We start from the raw sequence: 18,647 nt of genomic DNA, 5'->3' as shown, positions 1-18,647 counted from the left end.
ATTTAAAAGATCTTAGTTACCATAGAGTGCACATGTATTGTGGGTAACGTTAAACCGGCTGACTGTGAGCACGTGACAGTGAAAACATTACGATTATTTTAACTGAATTAAAATGGAAAAACAATGAGTAATTACAGTTTTTCTCGATTGCTTAAACACATTTCTTGAAACTATGCCTCGTATTCTCAAAACAGTAAACACAAATCCATAACGTCTCACCCAATTCCCCAAACATCCTATTTTCAGGTCAAAATGAAGCTCTACACTCAAAACATTCACTCTTGCTGAAAAACCAAACTTTGCCCTCAGACTGGACACACAAGCCATCAAAATCACACACACTACAACATAGTCCTACACACTGGTGCAATAAATACAAAACAACATTTTCAAAACTGGTAAGTTATGTTGCTTGTGGTTCCCCCCTCACAAACCTTTTCACTTGATGAACACAAAAGACACAACCAATGGATACATTGGCACATTTTGATACATCCATGTACTACACAGTAACACACACAAAAAAAAAAACTTTTTGTTTTTCCTGTTTTAGTCTTTTTTTTTTTTTTTTTTTTTTTACTCTCTCCTCTAAATTGTTTTTTATTTACTTACGTAAGATATGTGTGTGACCATCATATGACAGTTATAGAGCACACACAAACCTTATTCAAATATGGAATTGTACTGGAATGGTAAAGAGTGTAGTGACAGGAGGGCCTTCACTAAAGGATAAAATATGATGAACAAGTCTAAGAATGTTCCACGTATGGTTGAAATACCATCATTGGCCTAGAAAGATAACATTCTGGGAGTCAAGACTATAAAGGAGGAAGGATGCTCTCCCTTCACTGTCACACTCTGTAGCCACTCGTGTGACTGTACGACTGCTGGCCTTTTCTTGCTAGAAAATAAACCTCATCAAAGACAATGGGAAATGTTTGTCTCTTATTTAGTGATAGAATTTTGTTTGCCAGCACACCTCCCTGAAGCTTCTGATGATGGAGGCGACGGTGAAGTGTCTCAAATTCGGCCTTACTCATAGCCCAGCCTCCCCCATTCATACCATGGACAAGGACATGGTCAACTAAAGTGGCTTGAATTTCATCCGAGACTGCTTGTCTTCTTGCCCTTCCCCTTACCTTTCCTCCTCCTCCTATCCCTCCTCGACTTCTTTCTTCATGTCTTTCTGGATCTATTGTTCCAAAACTCAATAAACTGATTCGGGCCCTTTTATCTATCTCTTGAAGGATCTGATTGATGTGTGTTAAATTTTGACTCTTAGTGTTTTCACCTGGGTAAGTGTGTGCTAACTGAGCTGAAGCTGTGCTGACTTGAGTGAACAATACTGAATACTAGTGCTTTCTAAATGACCACATGGTGTAGGCAATGAGAAATGAAGGGATTTGTGTTTATAGTTTAGTGAAATGGGTGTGCTTTTTGATAAATGGCATTATGGTTTTGAAATTTTAGTTCAAAAGCCTGGTTATAGTGTTTAAGCAATCGAGAAAAACTGTAACAAGCTTTCAGAACGAACATGCTACAGTTTATTGTGCTGTCAATAAGCCAACACAGGGTTATCCTGCAACAGTTCCTCTAAACCCTGGTGAAAAAAAAATATGTTAAGTATACTTGAAGCCAGACTAATTATTAGTATACTTCAAGTGTATTATTGATTAGTTAACTTAAAGTGTGCTATTTTGAAACAACTAATTTTGTACTAAGTATATTTTAGTAGTAATTAAGTTGTAGTAAAGCATAGCTTTAAATGTATTTAGTGTACTTTTGTGTACTAAATTGGAACAACTTTAAGTATATTTAGTATACTTTAAGTATATGCCTGTGTAGGGACTAGTTACATACTTGATTAGTGTATTAAAGTGTACTTTATTTGTGTTACAAGTACATTACAAATTAATTACAAGTGTCTTCGAAACATACAAGAAATATACCATAAATGTATTAAAAATTTATAAGTATATTTGCAGCAACACTAATTACAAGTATACTTCAAGTGTGTTAAGGATTAGTTAACTTTAAGTGTGCTATTTTGAAACAACTAATTTTGTACTAAGTATATTTTAGTTGTATTTAAATTGTAGTAAAGCATAACTTTAAGTGTATTTAGTGTACTTTTGTGTGCTAAATTGGAACAACTTCAAGTATACTTAGTATACTTTAAGTATATGCCTGTGTAGGGACTAGTTACATACTTGATTAGTGATAATAAAAAGTGTACCTTATCTGTGTTACAAGTCCATTACAAAATCATTACGAGCAATATACAAGTCTATTATGTTTGAGTAAAAATGATATTCTCCGTAATACCTTTGGCTTAATCCAAATACTACAAATAGCACACTTTGTCTTCAATAACAAATGCACATTAAAAAGTGTATTTAAGCATATATTTATTACAAATGTACTTATAGTGCACTTGTAACCTATTAATAGGATAACACCATAAAATAAAAGGAGGAAAAATATCTACTTGGGGTCTGAGCTCACCAAATACTTATAATCACAACCAGGGTGGGAAATTAACTTTTTTGTCCACCAGCCACAGTGGCTGGTGGATGCTCAATTTTACCAGCCACTTATATTTTTTACCAGCCACTTTTTCCGGAATTCAAATTGCAAGAAAGAAATTGCTTCAATACGTTTTTTATTTATTTCAGGGTACCCCCAGGATCCTCCAGCTTAAATTCAAAGCTTTTTAAGACCTTTTTAATACCATTTCAAATGAAGTTCAATGCCAACTTCGTACCCATTCCACATAAGTATGAGGGGAAAATATCAAATCTGTATAAATTTTAAACCCTGGAAAATAATTATGTAGGCTACTATGTAGGCTACTTGAATTAAATAAAACATTTTATTTAATTGATCAGTCATATTTAATACATACGCAACAGCGTTGTAGTGCACTTGGTGTGTGTAGGCCAGTGTTCAGTTTGGCAACCATTTTTGATTCAGTCTTAGTCTTCATCTTCAGACGAAAATGCTTATGAATGCAAACTTTTAGTCATTACGTTTAGTAAACTGCAGTTACTTTAGGTAGCTATTTTATATGTAGTCTTTAGACAGAAAATGTCATAATTATTCTCTCTAGGCCATTCAATTAAGCTTATGAGAAATTATTTACATTGCACTCTTTAGCAGTAGCACTTGTGCAATTCTACATATCCCTTTTCCTAAGTTCCGTGGTTCTCCAATTTTTTTGAGTGCCGTACCCCCTCTTCCACTTAGACTGCAGTCACACCTTTTCCATTAAGGGACAATATTCGCCCCCTTTAATAATTTTTTCCATTTAATTTTTAACCTTTATAATACCTTTTAAAAATAAATAATGCTTTAAATAAAACGATGTTCAATAAATATGCAATGTTAAAAAACGTTTAATATTAATTAAAATATTATATTAAAATAGCCAGTAGGTGGCGGTCATCAAGTCATTCATTCATTGAATCTCACGATTCGTTCAAAGCCACAGATTTCGTTGCAAAATAGAGCAATAAGCCTGACTATACTGTTTTAAATGCAGTACATCACTTAAATGTTACCTTTTTTTTTTTTTTTACTGATGTATAAAATCAATGTCACATTTGAAATCGTGTGGATATTCGGGAAACATTGCATTCTTGCTCATATCAACATTAAAAACACTGCTGGATATCAGCCTGCATTTTGTTCGCAGATTTAGTCGCACAAACAGCGCAAGCGGCTCGTGACAGAACACAGGCCGACTGAATGACACTTTAATTTAAGTAGAAAATCTCAAATAAAGATCGCTGAACTCCAGCTTGTCTGTTTTTTCAGATCATCCGCGCTTCAGCAGTGTAGAGAGCGCGCGCGCGCATGGTTGCCAGATACTGTGTAAAAGACTGTAGAAAACATGTTCTTTTAACAGAAAAGCTCTGATTTGGGGTTTCAATTATTGAATTCTGGCATTTGTGGCCACAGCGGATTAAACCGACACTTTCCCTTTTCAGACGAACCTAAAACCTAAAACGTTTTCAGACGAACCTAAAACCACTGCACGTGCATAGATTGGTCGTCGGGAAGGTAGGATAACCATTCCCTCGGTTTCCCTCGGTCATCAATGCGCCACTTGTTAGAAAAGTACCTTTTCGTTTTCTTTAACGTTACTTCGCCCTCAGTTTGTAGTTGTTCATTTATAACTGCTGACTCCGCTGCGGGTCTGCTAACAACAGGGATATGTCGCCACATTTTTAAAAATAATTTCCCTTTCTTCTGCACCAGCTCAGCTCAGCTATACACTTTTTTTTTTTTCTCAGTTTAGCTATGTGTATAAATTATACAGTATAACGGTCTCTTCAGCATCGTGACACACAGCGCTGAAAACCAATCAAAAGAGTTACTCGACAAAAGTGTATTATTGTTACTTAGCAACCGCGTTCTTTGACAAAGGCTGTCCAATCCGTACAATGAAATCACTCTGCGAATTTTTGCGAACTGTATTCGCTTTTGGTGCGAACGCAGCATTATTATAATCCACCCGCCACTGTGGCTGGTATAGAGAGCCTGAGTCCCTCCCCTTCCGGTCGACCACCATGGGACCTTATTTCGGAAAAATATTGTATGGTAGTCAATGGCGAGAGACAACAAATATTTTGATCTCGTTTGAATTGTGCCCTGAATTACACATATGATGTTTGTCAATTTAAAAGATACATTTTAAAGTCAAGAAAGTCGCAGTTTGATGTAAAACGGTTGAGGTATAAGACTATGAAAATACGTAATTACAAAGACTACAAACCCAGAAGGCGCACATGCGACGTCATACCTTTTCTCTCAATGAATGAAGCTAACTTTACTGAAGCTAACGTCTGTCATTTTTTCTATAGTCTTACATTATAATCGTAACGTTACGCCGTCATGCCTGACTCGTGTTTTGAGCCAGAATACACACATACGAGCAACGGATCTTGTGACGTAGGCTACATAGTGCGAGACGAGAGATGTAGTTCATCGAGCGATTTTCACATACAACTAAACGTTACTCTTCTGTTTTATGACAAACTGCGACTTTCTTGACTTTCATATTTACCTTTTAAATTGACAAACATCATATGTGTAGTTCAGGGGACAGTTCAGACGGAATAAAAAGATAAGTTATCTCTCCCCATTGACTTCCATACATATTTTTTCCGAAATAAGGTCCCATGAGCCGGAAGCGGAGGGGCGGGACTTAGGCTCTCTATACACGGCAAAGTGACCCGCCACTTTGAAAAAGTACCCGCCCTCGGCGGGTGCTAATTTCCCACCCTGATCACAACTTAAAGTATATGAAGTCCCGGGTTCGGGGTGTCACACCTTGCATTAAAAAATATATTTAAAACAATTATAATGTGTGTCTGCACTTATTTAAACTAACTGGTGTCTAAAATCCTAACTAGACAGATAAATAAATTTTTTAAAACAAATTATTGAACCAAAGGAATGAAATAAAATATGAAATATGAATTAATGAATAATAATGAAATTAATGAATGAAACAATCAGTTCACTGAACAGTAACTGTATTCACTGAAATCTCACTTCATAGGCACGCATCACTTTGTACACATCACATGAGATATCTGTACCATTCATCAATGACAATCAAATAAAATGAAAATAAAAAAATAAAATTCAACCTTGTAAGTGTGATGAAGTCTGAGTGCAATGCAATTGACTCAATTCAGTGTGATGGACTCAGTTCAGTTCGTGCGAATATGACTCAGTTCAGTTCATTTGTATAGAAGTGTAATTGACTCAGTTAAATTTGTGTAGATGGAAATGTAATCGACTCAGTTCAATTCAGTTCGTTTGAAGGTGAATGCCTACAGACTTTGCAGGGATGAACGATGAACAAATCGAATCTTTTTCCTCATGAAAGAGTCGCCAAGATGACTCGATTCTTCCACATCGGAATCCAGCGCGTTTCTCCCTCACTGCGCGAATCCAACACGTCCACGGAGCGTTGAAACAAGCCAACTAATGCAATAAAACAGTTCAGACATCAAATCAGAAAAATATTGACGACGATGGATAAGATAAACGATAGCCACACATGTGGCTCACATATCTCTCTGTTCATCAATGAGCTGGCGCGAATGTGACGTCAGCACCCATCACGAAATGCATATAACATTCATAACTTTTAAACTTAATACAATATTCCCATAACATAAATGTGTAAACAGGTTTAACAAGTATACTAATACAGCATACACACTTTACATGTGTTGTATTGCCCAGTTTATACTCGATTACGAACAGCGTGAACCATCCACATTTTCTTATATGAACAAACACAAACTTAAACATTATTTATGAAAATATGAAATAATTGTGACTTACCTAATGCAATAAAACAGTTCAGACATCAAATCAGAAAAATATTGACGACGATGGATAAGATAAACGATAGCCACACACGTGGCTCACATATCTCTCTGTTCAACGAGCTGGCGCGAATGTGACGTCAGCACCCATCGACGCAATTCTTAGTTTCGGCCTTTATATACTATTACTGTCTATGGTTTCGGCCCTCAGCAAAAACAAAATAATAAATGAAATAAATTATAATAAAACATATGTCTGAACATTTCATGCATTAGGCAAGAAAAAATATAAAATCAAAAAAAAAAAAATTCATACATGAAAATACATGAAAACACAGCCTCAATTAATTGGGTGGGTTACACACTTGTTAGAAATATATTAAAAGTATGCATGTTTTCAGCATATTTCTTAAGTGTATTTAAGCATATATTTATTACCAATGTACTTATAGTGCACTTGTTAGAAATATATTAAAAGTATACTTGTTTTCAGCATATTTCTTAAAAGTGTATTTAAGCATATTTATTACCAATGTACTTATAGTGCACTTGTTAGAAATATGTTAAAAGTATACTTGTTTTCAGCATATTTCTTAAAAGTGTATTTAAGCATATATTTATTACCAATGTACTTATAGTGCACTTGTTAGAAATACATTAAGAGTATGCTTGTTTTTAGCATATTTTTTTTTAAAGTGTATTTAAGCATATTTATTACCAATGTACTTATAGTGCACTTGTTAGAAATATATTAAAAGTATACTTGTTTTCAGCATATTTCTTAAAAGTGTATTTAAGCATATTTATTACCAATGTACTTATAGTGCACTTGTTAGAAATATGTTAAAAGTATACTTGTTTTCAGCATATTTCTTAAAAGTGTATTTAAGCATATATTTATTACCAATGTACTTATAGTGCACTTGTTAGAAATACATTAAGAGTATGCTTGTTTTTAGCATATTTTTTTTTAAAGTGTATTTAAGCATATATTTATTACCAATGTTCTTATAGTGCACTTGTTAGAAATATATTAAAAGTATACTTGTTTTCAGCATATTTCTTAAAAGTGTATTTAAGCATATTTATTACCAATGTACTTATAGTGCACTTGTTAGAAATATGTTAAAAGTATACTTGTTTTCAGCATATTTCTTAAAAGTGTATTTAAGCATATTTATTACCAATGTACTTATAGTGCACTTGTTAGAAATATGTTAAAAGTATACTTGTTTTCAGCATATTTCTTAAAAGTGTATTTAAGCATATTTATTACCAATGTACTTATAGTGCACTTGTTAGAAATATGTTAAAAGTATACTTGTTTTCAGCATATTTCTTAAAAGTGTATTTAAGCATATATTTATTACCAATGTACTTATAGTGCACTTGTTAGAAATACATTAAGAGTATGCTTGTTTTTAGCATATTTTTTTTTAAAGTGTATTTAAGCATATATTTATTACCAATGTTCTTATAGTGCACTTGTTAGAAATACATTAAAAGTATGCTTGTTTTCAGCATATTTCTTAAAAGTGTATTTAAGCATATATTTATTACCAATGTACTTATAGTGCACTTGTTAGAAATATATTAAAAGTAGGCTATGCTTGTTTTTAAATATATTTTTAGAAAATATACTAAAGTACTATTATTTTAAAGTGTGTTAAAAGTTGTATTATAAAAATAGATACAAAGCATGATGCTAATATACTTTTAATATATTTAAAGATAGTATTTTTTTTTTAGTATATTTGCAATGTACTATTGAAAAAGGGAATATATTTCAAATACAATAAAGTATACTTTTTTTTCACTAGGGGATCGCCATCCATTCAAAATCCAAAAGTTTTCGCAGTAGAGAACAAACTTGCTGATTGATGCCGTCCTGCTTCTTTTTGGATTTAGATCCTGTATTAGAGTTGATGCCCAGGAAGCACTTAAGACCACAAGAAAAAAAGTTACATTTCAAAGTCTATTTTTGTTATAAATTTGAAAAAGTTTTGATATCAGGAACAGCAATGAGCACCCTTTACACTAATGCATTTTAAAAATAGTCTTAATGTAATGGAAGGAAAGACAAGAGTAATCATATAGAGTGAAATAAGATTATTAAAATTCAAAAAGTGACAGTTTAATTAAAGAAATGCGATGTTTGAAAGTGAAAACTGACGTCCTCCTGGTTTGAGTTCATTCCTGACTTGTGGTTTGAGAGCAGTTCGCAATAATGTGCATTACTTAAAGGAATAGTTAACTCAAAAATGAAAATTTGCTGATAATTTACTCCCCCTCTGGCCATCCAAAAAGTATCTGAGTTTTCTTCATCAGAACAGAATTTAAGATTTTTAGGATTTAATTTCAGGCCTCCAGCTGAAGTGAATGCAAGAGATAGTAGTCGAGAATTTTGGATGATCCAAAAATACATATGTATTTATTTCATTTCTAGGTCCTATTTAGGCTGCATCAAAATAATCCACATGACTCCAGTTGACAAATAAAAGTCTTCTGAACCCAAATCATTGATCATTTCTTAAAAACAAAACAATAGTAGCCTGCATTTTGTGTGAGGGGAGTTGAAGCTGGCCGTTGGGTGTGTGTGGAGGACTGGTCTGGCTCTCGTGGATCTGATCCGATGACTGCCGATTTCACCTGAAGGATGACACTCAAATGGCCTGTAGATGTAGATGGTAGCAGTGCTTGATTAATAAATGGACTGCATTTATATAGCACTTTCACAGACCACCAAATGGCCACCAAAGCGCTTTACATTTTGCCTCACATTCACTCATTAATTCACCGACGGTGGTGTCAGCCATGCAAGGCACCATCCAGCTCGTCGGGAGCAGCTGCCCACATGGTTAGGTGTCTTGCTCATGGACCACCAACCTTCTGGTTTGTAGACAACATGAACCACTGAGCCACTGCCGTATCATAATAATTTTATGATAAATGATATTCTGACTATTTGTTGCTTTTACAATAGTATTGCTATATTTTCAATATATCTTACTGTAGAAACTTTGTATTATGCTGATGATATATGTTTATATTTATGAAATATTGCCGTTATGCTCAGTGTTAATACAGCTTTACGCCACATGCAGAACATGCTTTTGGACGAAGCAGAAACATTTTCAAGATCCTATAGAGTTTCATCATCATTTGAGCTGAGGCATGATTTGTTTATTTCTCACATTATTTGAAGTATCTACACTGTAAAATCCAACAGTTGTTCTAACCCCTTATATTGGCATATATTGGCCACAGCCATTACATATTTAAAACAGTAATATCCTATACTAAACCTAAACTAATCTTGACAAACTATATGTCATTTGAAAGCTTAAAATCTCTAGTTTATATATTTGGAGACTGATTTTCAAAATAAATTACTGAGGAGCCGTAATTTATCAAATTGCAACAAGAATATTTTCATACTCCTAAGAGTTCAGACCTTTATTTTGAAATAGTGATGAACATGAAAAATCATGAAAGAATGGTAGAAACCTCAGATTGTTTTCACGCCAAGAGTTCAAAAGATAGCATCCATTCAATTCTTTTAGAAGAAAAGGTTTTAAATATAAAGAAAAGACTAATAGATTCGGCATTAGTGATGTGGCAGCGAGCTATAATGCACATACGTGTTCTTCTTGTGTTTCTTAGAGGTTGAATTCATTTAAAAATCTGCCAAACTTCCAAAACTACTTCTGAATAGGTTGTCTACTCCATAAATATATTCATACAAGCCTAATATTTGTATGAAATCGTGAAACATTACCTGGTCAGACATCTCTGGAGTCTATCTGTGTCTGTTCGATGTCCGACGCTTCTATCCTTCTGAACAGGTACATAGGTGTGATTGGCAAAGGACAAAAAAAAAGCAGGAAAATATACGCCGCACCCATGACACCTGCTGCTTAAAATAGAGCGCTCAAATCAGAGGCTAAAATCAGGCTTGGAAAAATGCTTTTTATTTCTAAATGATGACAATTTTTGATGTAAAAACCATGCTAACATTATAAGGGCACCGAAACATTATAAAATAATAAAATAATCCAGTTCATGACCCTTTAAAAACCTCAACCTGTTGGTTAAATGAATTTATTGATATAAGTAAAACACAAGTGAAAGCATTTCATGATATTTATGTATATTCTCAATAAACACATGAAGCATGAAGCAATAAACACAAGGCCCAAACAATTCATAGTGAATTAACAGCACAGTCCACATTTATAGTAATATGACCTCTAGATGACACTGCTTTATATAATACAGTTAAAACAGCCTCTTAGTGACAATGATTACATGCACATACTTTTATGATCAATAACAATGTTCTGGCTATTTGTTGCTCTTACAGTATCACTGCTGTATTTTCAATAGTATCTTATATATAAACGAATAAACAGAATTCACAGTAATCACTTTAACATTAGTTAATTTTGCAGATGCAGTTTATTCAAAGCAACTTACAAATGGAAAATGCAGGCCAGTGTGATGATAGAAAAATGTTAGATTCATAAAACATTGCAATTACGATCAATGATAATATAGATTACCATCACAGGAAGGACATGCTTTTGAACGAAGCAGAAACATTTTCAGGATCCTATTTTCAGATTTTCACTGTCAGCATCATTTGAGATGAGGCATTATTAGTGATTTCTTCAAGTGTTTTGGCTTTTACAGGTTCATTGATTTCCTTTAACCAGAGAATCAATGTGCTGAAGTGTGGACAGAGAATCAGTGTTGAGTGCGATCTTCTGCAGAGTTTCCACACAGTGAAAAGCTTCATTCACCAGCTTTATTTTCTCTTGCTCTAATTCCTGCAGTTCTTTTTCCAGCTTCTGGACCAGAGACACACCATGTCCAATCTTACCATCATATTTCTTCTTTAAATCTTTATATGTCCTCTTCTCCTTCCTGGTCTTTGTTTCATATATTTTTGCTTCTTTAACGTGTTTGCTGTAGTGGCATTTCTTTGTACACACTCTACAGTGTTCATCTTTCATCACACTGCACCATGAGAGATTACTGACCCACCAGCATCCTGGATAATGACAGTTCTCCTCACAGACGCTGCAGCACACCGCCTTATAGGCTACAGAAGTATCAATATCAACCTTCTCTTTATAGGGCACTTCAACTTCATACTCAAAGTTCTTATTTTCTTCAACATCTTTCTTGTTCTCCCTCAGAGCTTCCTGAGTTTGTTTCAGCTCATTTTGCTTTAGTTTCATCACTTCAACACGTGACTGTAGATTATTGAGTTTTGCCTCCAACTGTTTCCGATTCTGCAACACATCTTGAGTCATCTTCAGGGTTTTTGGTTTTATGTTGTCAAGAAACTTGAACAATCCTTCCATTCCTTTAAAACTGAGATTCCATGATTGTTTCTGCATCATTTCATCTTCTTCATCAGCATCTGACTGACGGTTATTAAACAGGAAAAACACTGGCTGATTCTGTTCATTCACTGCACACTTGACTTTAGCCTCTTTAACAGCCTTCAGAGCATTTTTAGGTCGAGCTCCATCTGAGTGTGTGAAGAGCAAGACAATGTTTTCAGCAATATCTCTCCCAAATAAAGACTGAACAGCATCAAATATGTACGTCTGTCTGTCAGAGAGTCGATTTTGGGTTGCATTTATCACCAGACACACTGTATGTATTTTATGAATACCTTCTGCAGATTCACTTAATCTAAGAAAACTCTTGGAGACCTCTTGATCTTTCTCAACTCCACGAGTGTCTCCATATCCTGGTGTGTCGATGATTGTTAGATCAGTTTTACTCTCTTGTGGATAAAACCCATAGACAGTGATGCTGGAGGTCTGACTGTAAACTGATGATCGGTCACTCTGGTCATCTGTGATCTCAAACCAAACCTTGTCTTCTCTCTGAACACCCAACATGTAGTTGATCATCGTGTTGATCAGGGCTGTTTTTCCTGTTCCTGTTTCTCCGATTATTAGAACAGTTTTATGGGGTTTATTTTTGTCTCTCTCTCCAAAGTTTATTTTTCTATATGGTTCAGATTGATTAAAATTGTCTGTACTAGTTTTCAGAAGATATCGAGCAGGATTTCCATCTTCAATTGAGTTGCATTTCTTGATGATTTCATGTAACTCTTGACATAACCCAGTCATGTGTTTTTCTCTGTAATGTTAAAATAGAATGTTATAATAAATATATATATATATATATATATATATATATATATATATATATATATATATATATGTATGTATGTATGTATGTCTTGTTCTGATAATGTTTATTTTAATTGCTCAAGAACATTCATGTGAAGCCGTTAAAATGAACAAACTTTAATGTTAGCATGCTTGATTCTCAGACTACTGTACATTAAAAACAAATCAAGCGCAGCGTTAGTTCAGACAGGCCACGTAGGCATAGGCTGCGATCAGTTGATGCGGCCAGCTGTCAAATCGCTCCAACCACTACCTTTCTCCTCAGACCAGAAGGATATATACGTGGCACTACTGCCCGGGAAATATGCCTAAACTGCTCGCAACCCTGCCACCCTCACCACTATAAGTATCAAGCATATTCCCATGCACCTTCTGGTTGTTGTCTTCTTTGTTTCAGATTACCAAGGTTTCCAAGTCCTAGACCTAGAGTAACAGACATCAAAGTGAGAGACCTCATAGTCAATCTACAGCACAGATGTCCCGGATTACCCTGCTACGTCTACACGTTAAACTGTGGCTTAAAGACATTACCAAACTGTATTCAATCTGTATATTACTCAAGCTTATGGTTCTATGGGGGGTTAATGCTAAAGCTATGCATATCATTAATTATGGCACAAGAACCCCCATAAGGAACCATACCGCCAAATATAATTGTGCTAATTGTAAACTCAAGTAATTTGCCAAAGTAGTCTTGTCTGAACTTGCATTAAAAACGCATGTATTAAAAAAAAAACGTATAAACCAATGTAATTCTCATTTCATTTGATTAATTAATTTTGATACATATCTATGTAGTGTATTTGTGTAGAGGAATTATTCACAAGGTCGTCGCCATAGCAACAATGAGTGCTGTCCATTAAGATCAGCAGAGGCGGAGCTACATTGATTGGGGCCCCCAGGTAAAATTAATCAATGAGGCCCTTCAACAATGGTGCGAACTTGTAAATTCCCAGGTTGTGACCACAAGAATGTGCCGGGATCACCGTTCACATTCCATCGTTTTCCTGTTTCGGATATAGCTATGAGACAGCTTTGGCTGGTTGCCATCGGCTACTCTGCGGGAGCTAAAATATCCAGAATCAAGGATTTTCGTGTGTGCAATGCTCACTTCAGCGAAGACGATTACATCCCCAACCAAGGAGGAAAAAGAAAAAAACTTTTTTAAAATTTTAACAAGTTTTGCTGTACCAGTAGCACGGGTAAGCTCTATTTTCTAACTTTATGATCCCATGTCGGTACGCTAAACAAGCTGATGATTAGACTCAGCTTGAAAAGAAGTCTAATATAAAAACAGTATATAGGGATATAGGTACAATTTGCTGAAAATTGGTTTCATCATCAGAAGTTTCGTAGTCAGACATGGGGCCCTATCTTGCACCCAGCGCAATTGACTTTGAACACCGACGCATGTATCATTCCTATTTTGCACCCGCTCACAGCGGACTTTTCCCTCCACAGACGCACGTCGGTAAATTAGGGAATGAACTTGCGCTCGCGGGGGCGGTTCAGCGCAAAGAGGAGTGTGTTCCGGCGCAAAACTTCCCTGGTGATATTTTCCAGTTTTAGAAAGCAATTGCGCCACTGACCAGGAGAAAAACAGTCTAAAGACAGCGGCGCGTTGCGCGTTAGTGATATGGTATTTTAAGGGCGCGTGCTTGGCCATTACGTAGCGTGTTAACGCGCATCCACTTTGATTCTCTAATATAAACAGACGCAGCAGTTTTCATTTGTGCAAATCATACATTATTACAAGGAAAAATATTAACACACGAGGGAAATTATTGTTGTGTCCGTGAAGATGTGAAAAAGATCTATCTAGATAAAATAAAAAAAAATCTAGATTAGGCTACACATTTACCCAAATTATACGCCTGTTTAACCGAAGCTAATTTGTGTGGTTTCTCCATCATCCCCAATGTCACTTCTCTGTGTTTTACGGCCCTGACGAGAACGTCGGTCTCCTCGGCTGTGAACCGCTCCTGGCGTGCGCTGGCTAATCCGCCGTTATAATAGCAATCCGCCGTTATAATAGCAATCCGCCGTTATAATAGCAATCCGCCGTTATAATACCAATCCGCCGTTATAATAGCAATCCGCCATTGAACAAGCTCGCCTGCTCTTAAAGGGAATGTGAGAGGACGCTCTGATTGGTTTATTTCACGTTACGCCCAAACCACACCTATGAATAATGAAGCTACTTCAGACCAACCCCTTTTAGATTTGCGCCAGGCGCAAGAGTCGTTTATCCCGCCGGGAAAATAGCAACAGCGCCGGGATCCGCCCACAAAGTTACTTGCGCTTTGATACTTGCGTTTCAGATCGTTAAAATAGGGCCCATTTTGTCAGCGAGTCGCGCTATCAACAGCTGATCGGAACGTGCGCACTGTTGACGTTGACAGCAGCGCGGATTGATAGAAATGGAAAGAAAATAGTCCCGATTAAAACTGAGGTATGAATTTTGCCGGGCGTGTTTTTTGTGATGTAAATTAATCAAGCTTTGAAACGCAAATAATTTTTTCACGTAAAAACGCACAGTTTTGAGGCCCCGGAAACTAACCAGGACTACTTTCTTGAAAAACTTCCAGCGGTCAGAACTCTGACCAGGGAGGTGACCACAGAGTGGGACAGTTTGTATGCACTATAGTGCTGGTAAGGATTGCATACAACTTCATGTCTTAAATGGGCGAACTAACCCATCTTAGCATCTTATTTTAAACTTTATTTGATTACCGATAGTTGATCAACTAATTATGTTAACTCATTTAATTTAACATAGAAGAGCTGGATAATTTAATAATGGGCTGCCCTCTACTAAAGATTTTTCCAGTCCACTAGTACCTAGTCATTCATTAGCCGACTAATCACACGTTTAGCCTATTTTAATTTAATTAGGCTGCTTAAATATATAATATAGCATATTTCACGCTCAAACGCACACATAAGACTTGCCGCAAAGCAAGATAATGATTATCAATGTGTCTGGAAAAATAAGAAGGAGACATTTTAATTGTTTATTAATAAACTAGTGTTTTCTGGGTCAGTGTCGGCTGCAAAGATAAAGTTGATGATGCTGACTCGCCATCTCTGCAGTATTGAAAGTGCCTATTGAGAGAAATGCACCATTCATAGGCCTACATGGACTACATAATCAGAGAATATTTGTTTTCGAATTAGTATGTTTCAAAGTAGACATTTCAAGCTTTCCATATATATTTTTCTCATGTCTGTGGCAAGTAGCCTATACGCTGTGTTTCGGTTCATTTTTGAGACACACTCCAGTTCACGGAGACAGAGACAGCAAAAAGCATGTCCTGTTTGTTTTCTTAATTTTACAAAACGTCTCAGGTTACGTATGTAACCCTGTTTCCCTGAGAGGGAACGAGACGCTGCGTCGAGACGCAGTGGGAACCCAATACCCACTACGCCATATGACAAATGCCGGCAGGGAACAACCGAACTGGCAGCGCTGTGACCCTCCTCAGAGAGTCGCACCCCAGAGGACGCCGAGGAAAAACGATTTCTCAAAACCGTCCCTCCCGGTATAGTTTATCTGTTGCGCGACGCAATTCTTGAATAGCGCAGTGTTGACATCCTCACATTCATCCATGTCCTATATACCCACCAGCGCTGCCTAATAATATTTATCTATTATTTATGATGGCTGGTGGGTAACGTCGGGGGTTATGATGACGCCGACTCAGGAGAGAGATAACTTGCAAGCGTCTCTTTAACCCGAGGCTCTGTCATACCATGATACTTAATACCCATAACATTACTATAGTAGAAGTTTGGGGATTAAACACATAAAATAGAAACCGGTTTATTCCACGATCTCGACGAGGAGTCTGAGATATAGAGATTTACTTATATTCTCACTCTCATAATGTTCGGCTGGCCAGTAAATATTTAACTTAGCAACAGCACTAAATAAAACCTCCTTTTATAAGCTCCTCTTTATTCAACAGAGTTATGAGCTGACATTTATTTATTTATTGAAAACTCATAAACATCTGCCTTATTCATTATATATATATATTATTATTTTTTTTGCTCTTTTTTTTTTTTTTTTTTTTTACAAAACACTAACGATACCAATTCCCCGGAACTGGAAAATCGCAGCATGAGTGCCTCATCGCGGGGAGGCGAAACTGAATAGCGTGCTTCTCCCTGTGATAAGGCACTGGATCTGGCAGGTGAAAGCTGAGATAAGGCGGCGCCGGTCTCAACCCCCGCTGTCAGATCCGTTTGCGAACCCCACGATAGACAGTCCTCCCAGAAGAACGCCCGGCCGGGAGCGGAGCGTCCTCACGGACAGCTTCTCGCAATGCTCACAGTCAGCCCCCTCGAGAACTGACTGTTAACATGCTCCACTCACAAACAAGCAACACAAGCTGATGTGTGTGTCCCCACCCGGGCCGTGATATAACGTGGGCAGGGAACAACACAACATTTGCTTGCTCTCTTTTGCCATAATATATATATTGCAACTTGACAGACAACAAAAAATAGACAAGGACAGAATACACAGATCGCTTGCTGAAGGCGCAGAAGCTGTCGCGGTCTGTTTTCAGGGGTGCTTTATAGCTTCTTGGTTGATGACGTCACCCGCCTATGACGTCTCGTCTTTCCATTGGACTGATTATACACTTGCTTCACGACGCAATCACGCAGGGCGTTCCCACCGCGTCTCGACGCAGCTCGAGTTCCCTTGAAAGGGAAGCGCAACAGTTTGTTGTTATTGTGAGTTAACACAAATTAACTTTACAAATTTCAAATGATATATTACTCTTATAGGTATGACCATAAATTATGGAGTATTTTAAGTTTTTTTTTTAGTTGTTTCCACTGTTGTCAGAAAAAAAAATGCAAGTGGCCATGCCGGCACCTCCATTTCATGAAGTGCACTACTTTAGCATCTACGCTCCACTTGGATATGTGCCTAGTAATAGAGCACATTTATCTAGGTTAAAATTAGAGCGAGCGGCCAAGCCAGACGGATAAGCCCTCTTCATGTTTAACAAACCAAATCATACATTTTCTACAGTTCCGCGAGTAAGCGCTGTGCCAGTTTGAAAAAGGCGGCCGAGGCGTGACGGTAAAACCATAACCAGCGTAACGGGAAAGGGGGCCCCACTAAGGGGGATGCAGAGATGTTGCTGCGTGTTTATATTAACATTTCTGATTGTTTAAATTATCAGCACTTGAATTAGCTTCTCTGAAGATCAGAATGTAAGACATTATATGTATCACTTTATAGATATATGTATCTGTATATGATAAATATGATCTAGTTGTAAGGTGGTGCACAAAGTATATTTCATCAGCCCTGCTGGAAGTCCTCTCAGCCAATCAGATTCGAGAACTAACAGACAACAACATTAAATAATGATGTAGTCTTACCCTTCTGATAACAGTAGAGATTCTGTCATAGTGGTGGTTACTCGGCAATCTGATGCTAATTGAAGAAAACAGACATTAAATAAATGTATTTAAATATAGACATGTAAAAAGGAAAACTGCCTCTCACCTTTGATATATATTTATTAGCGTAGAGTAGACTATTACCAAATATCTTGCATTATATACAGCACCATATAACCACTCATAGCTCATATGCGAGGAATCACACAGCACTACTTTTACAATGCAGTAGCAAAATCTATATGACAAGCAATACAAATGGGTTATTGTACATATAAACTTATATTTAGTTGTTGTTTTTTCTTTGTCTTTAATCCTGTAATATCATGTACTGTGACAATTCAGATTAAGATCATAATTCAGTTAATAATTTTGTGAAGTGGATCTACTCACACAATATGATCTGCTTTAAACAATCCTCATTCAGCCGACAGACAACCTGCCGACACTTAAACAGAGACTGCATTTATACTAAAGGCAACACCCTTTTTCTGGAGGTCATGTGATTATGGGAACACATGGTTTTTTATACATATGATTCAAATGATAATTTCTTTTTTATCCTACAAATATCTTTAAACAGCCTCTTTAGAGTTTGATTGTTTATCAGAGTCAATCTACTTGTACCATTATGTGAATGTATAAAAAAACATGTGTTCCC

General features: G+C 36.4%; 1 protein-coding gene across 2 annotated transcripts; it reads right to left on the bottom strand.

Annotated features, from left to right (window-relative positions):
* Nucleotides 1-10,424: 10,424 nt before the first annotated feature.
* Nucleotides 10,425-18,421, bottom strand: LOC306992739 (uncharacterized protein). Of its 2 annotated transcripts, none has more exons than XM_079601896.1 (3): nt 18,380-18,421; nt 17,966-18,020; nt 10,425-12,509 (listed from the first exon to the last, which is right to left on the bottom strand). In XM_079601896.1, the coding sequence occupies exons 2-3, from the start codon at nt 17,992-17,994 to the stop codon at nt 11,042-11,044; spliced, it is 1,497 nt and encodes a 498-aa protein (XP_079458022.1). In that variant the 5' UTR covers nt 17,995-18,020; nt 18,380-18,421; the 3' UTR covers nt 10,425-11,041. The 2 variants fall into 2 exon arrangements, with proteins under 2 accessions (XP_079458022.1, XP_079458023.1); XM_079601897.1 differs by lacking the exon at nt 18,380-18,421 and adding an exon at nt 18,093-18,172 and having other exon boundaries at nt 10,987-12,509.
* Between the last annotated feature and the right edge of the window lie 226 nt (nt 18,422-18,647).

The sequence above is a fragment of the Phoxinus phoxinus genome, assembly GCF_949152265.1.
Source record: "Phoxinus phoxinus genome assembly, chromosome: 24".
Classification (NCBI taxonomy): domain Eukaryota; kingdom Metazoa; phylum Chordata; class Actinopteri; order Cypriniformes; family Leuciscidae; genus Phoxinus; species Phoxinus phoxinus.
Note: the sequence above shows the minus strand (reverse complement) of the source record. Positions and strands in the feature narration are given on the sequence as shown.

Bases quoted from the DNA above. Each gene is read 5' to 3' on its own strand.
- LOC306992739 (XM_079601896.1), bottom strand. From the start codon at position 17,994: ATGACAGAATCTCTACTGTTATCAGAAGG. The intron at 12,510-17,965 runs GTAAGACTACAT...TTAACATTACAG, and splicing joins TCTCTACTGTTATCAGAAGG to AGAAAAACACATGACTGGGT.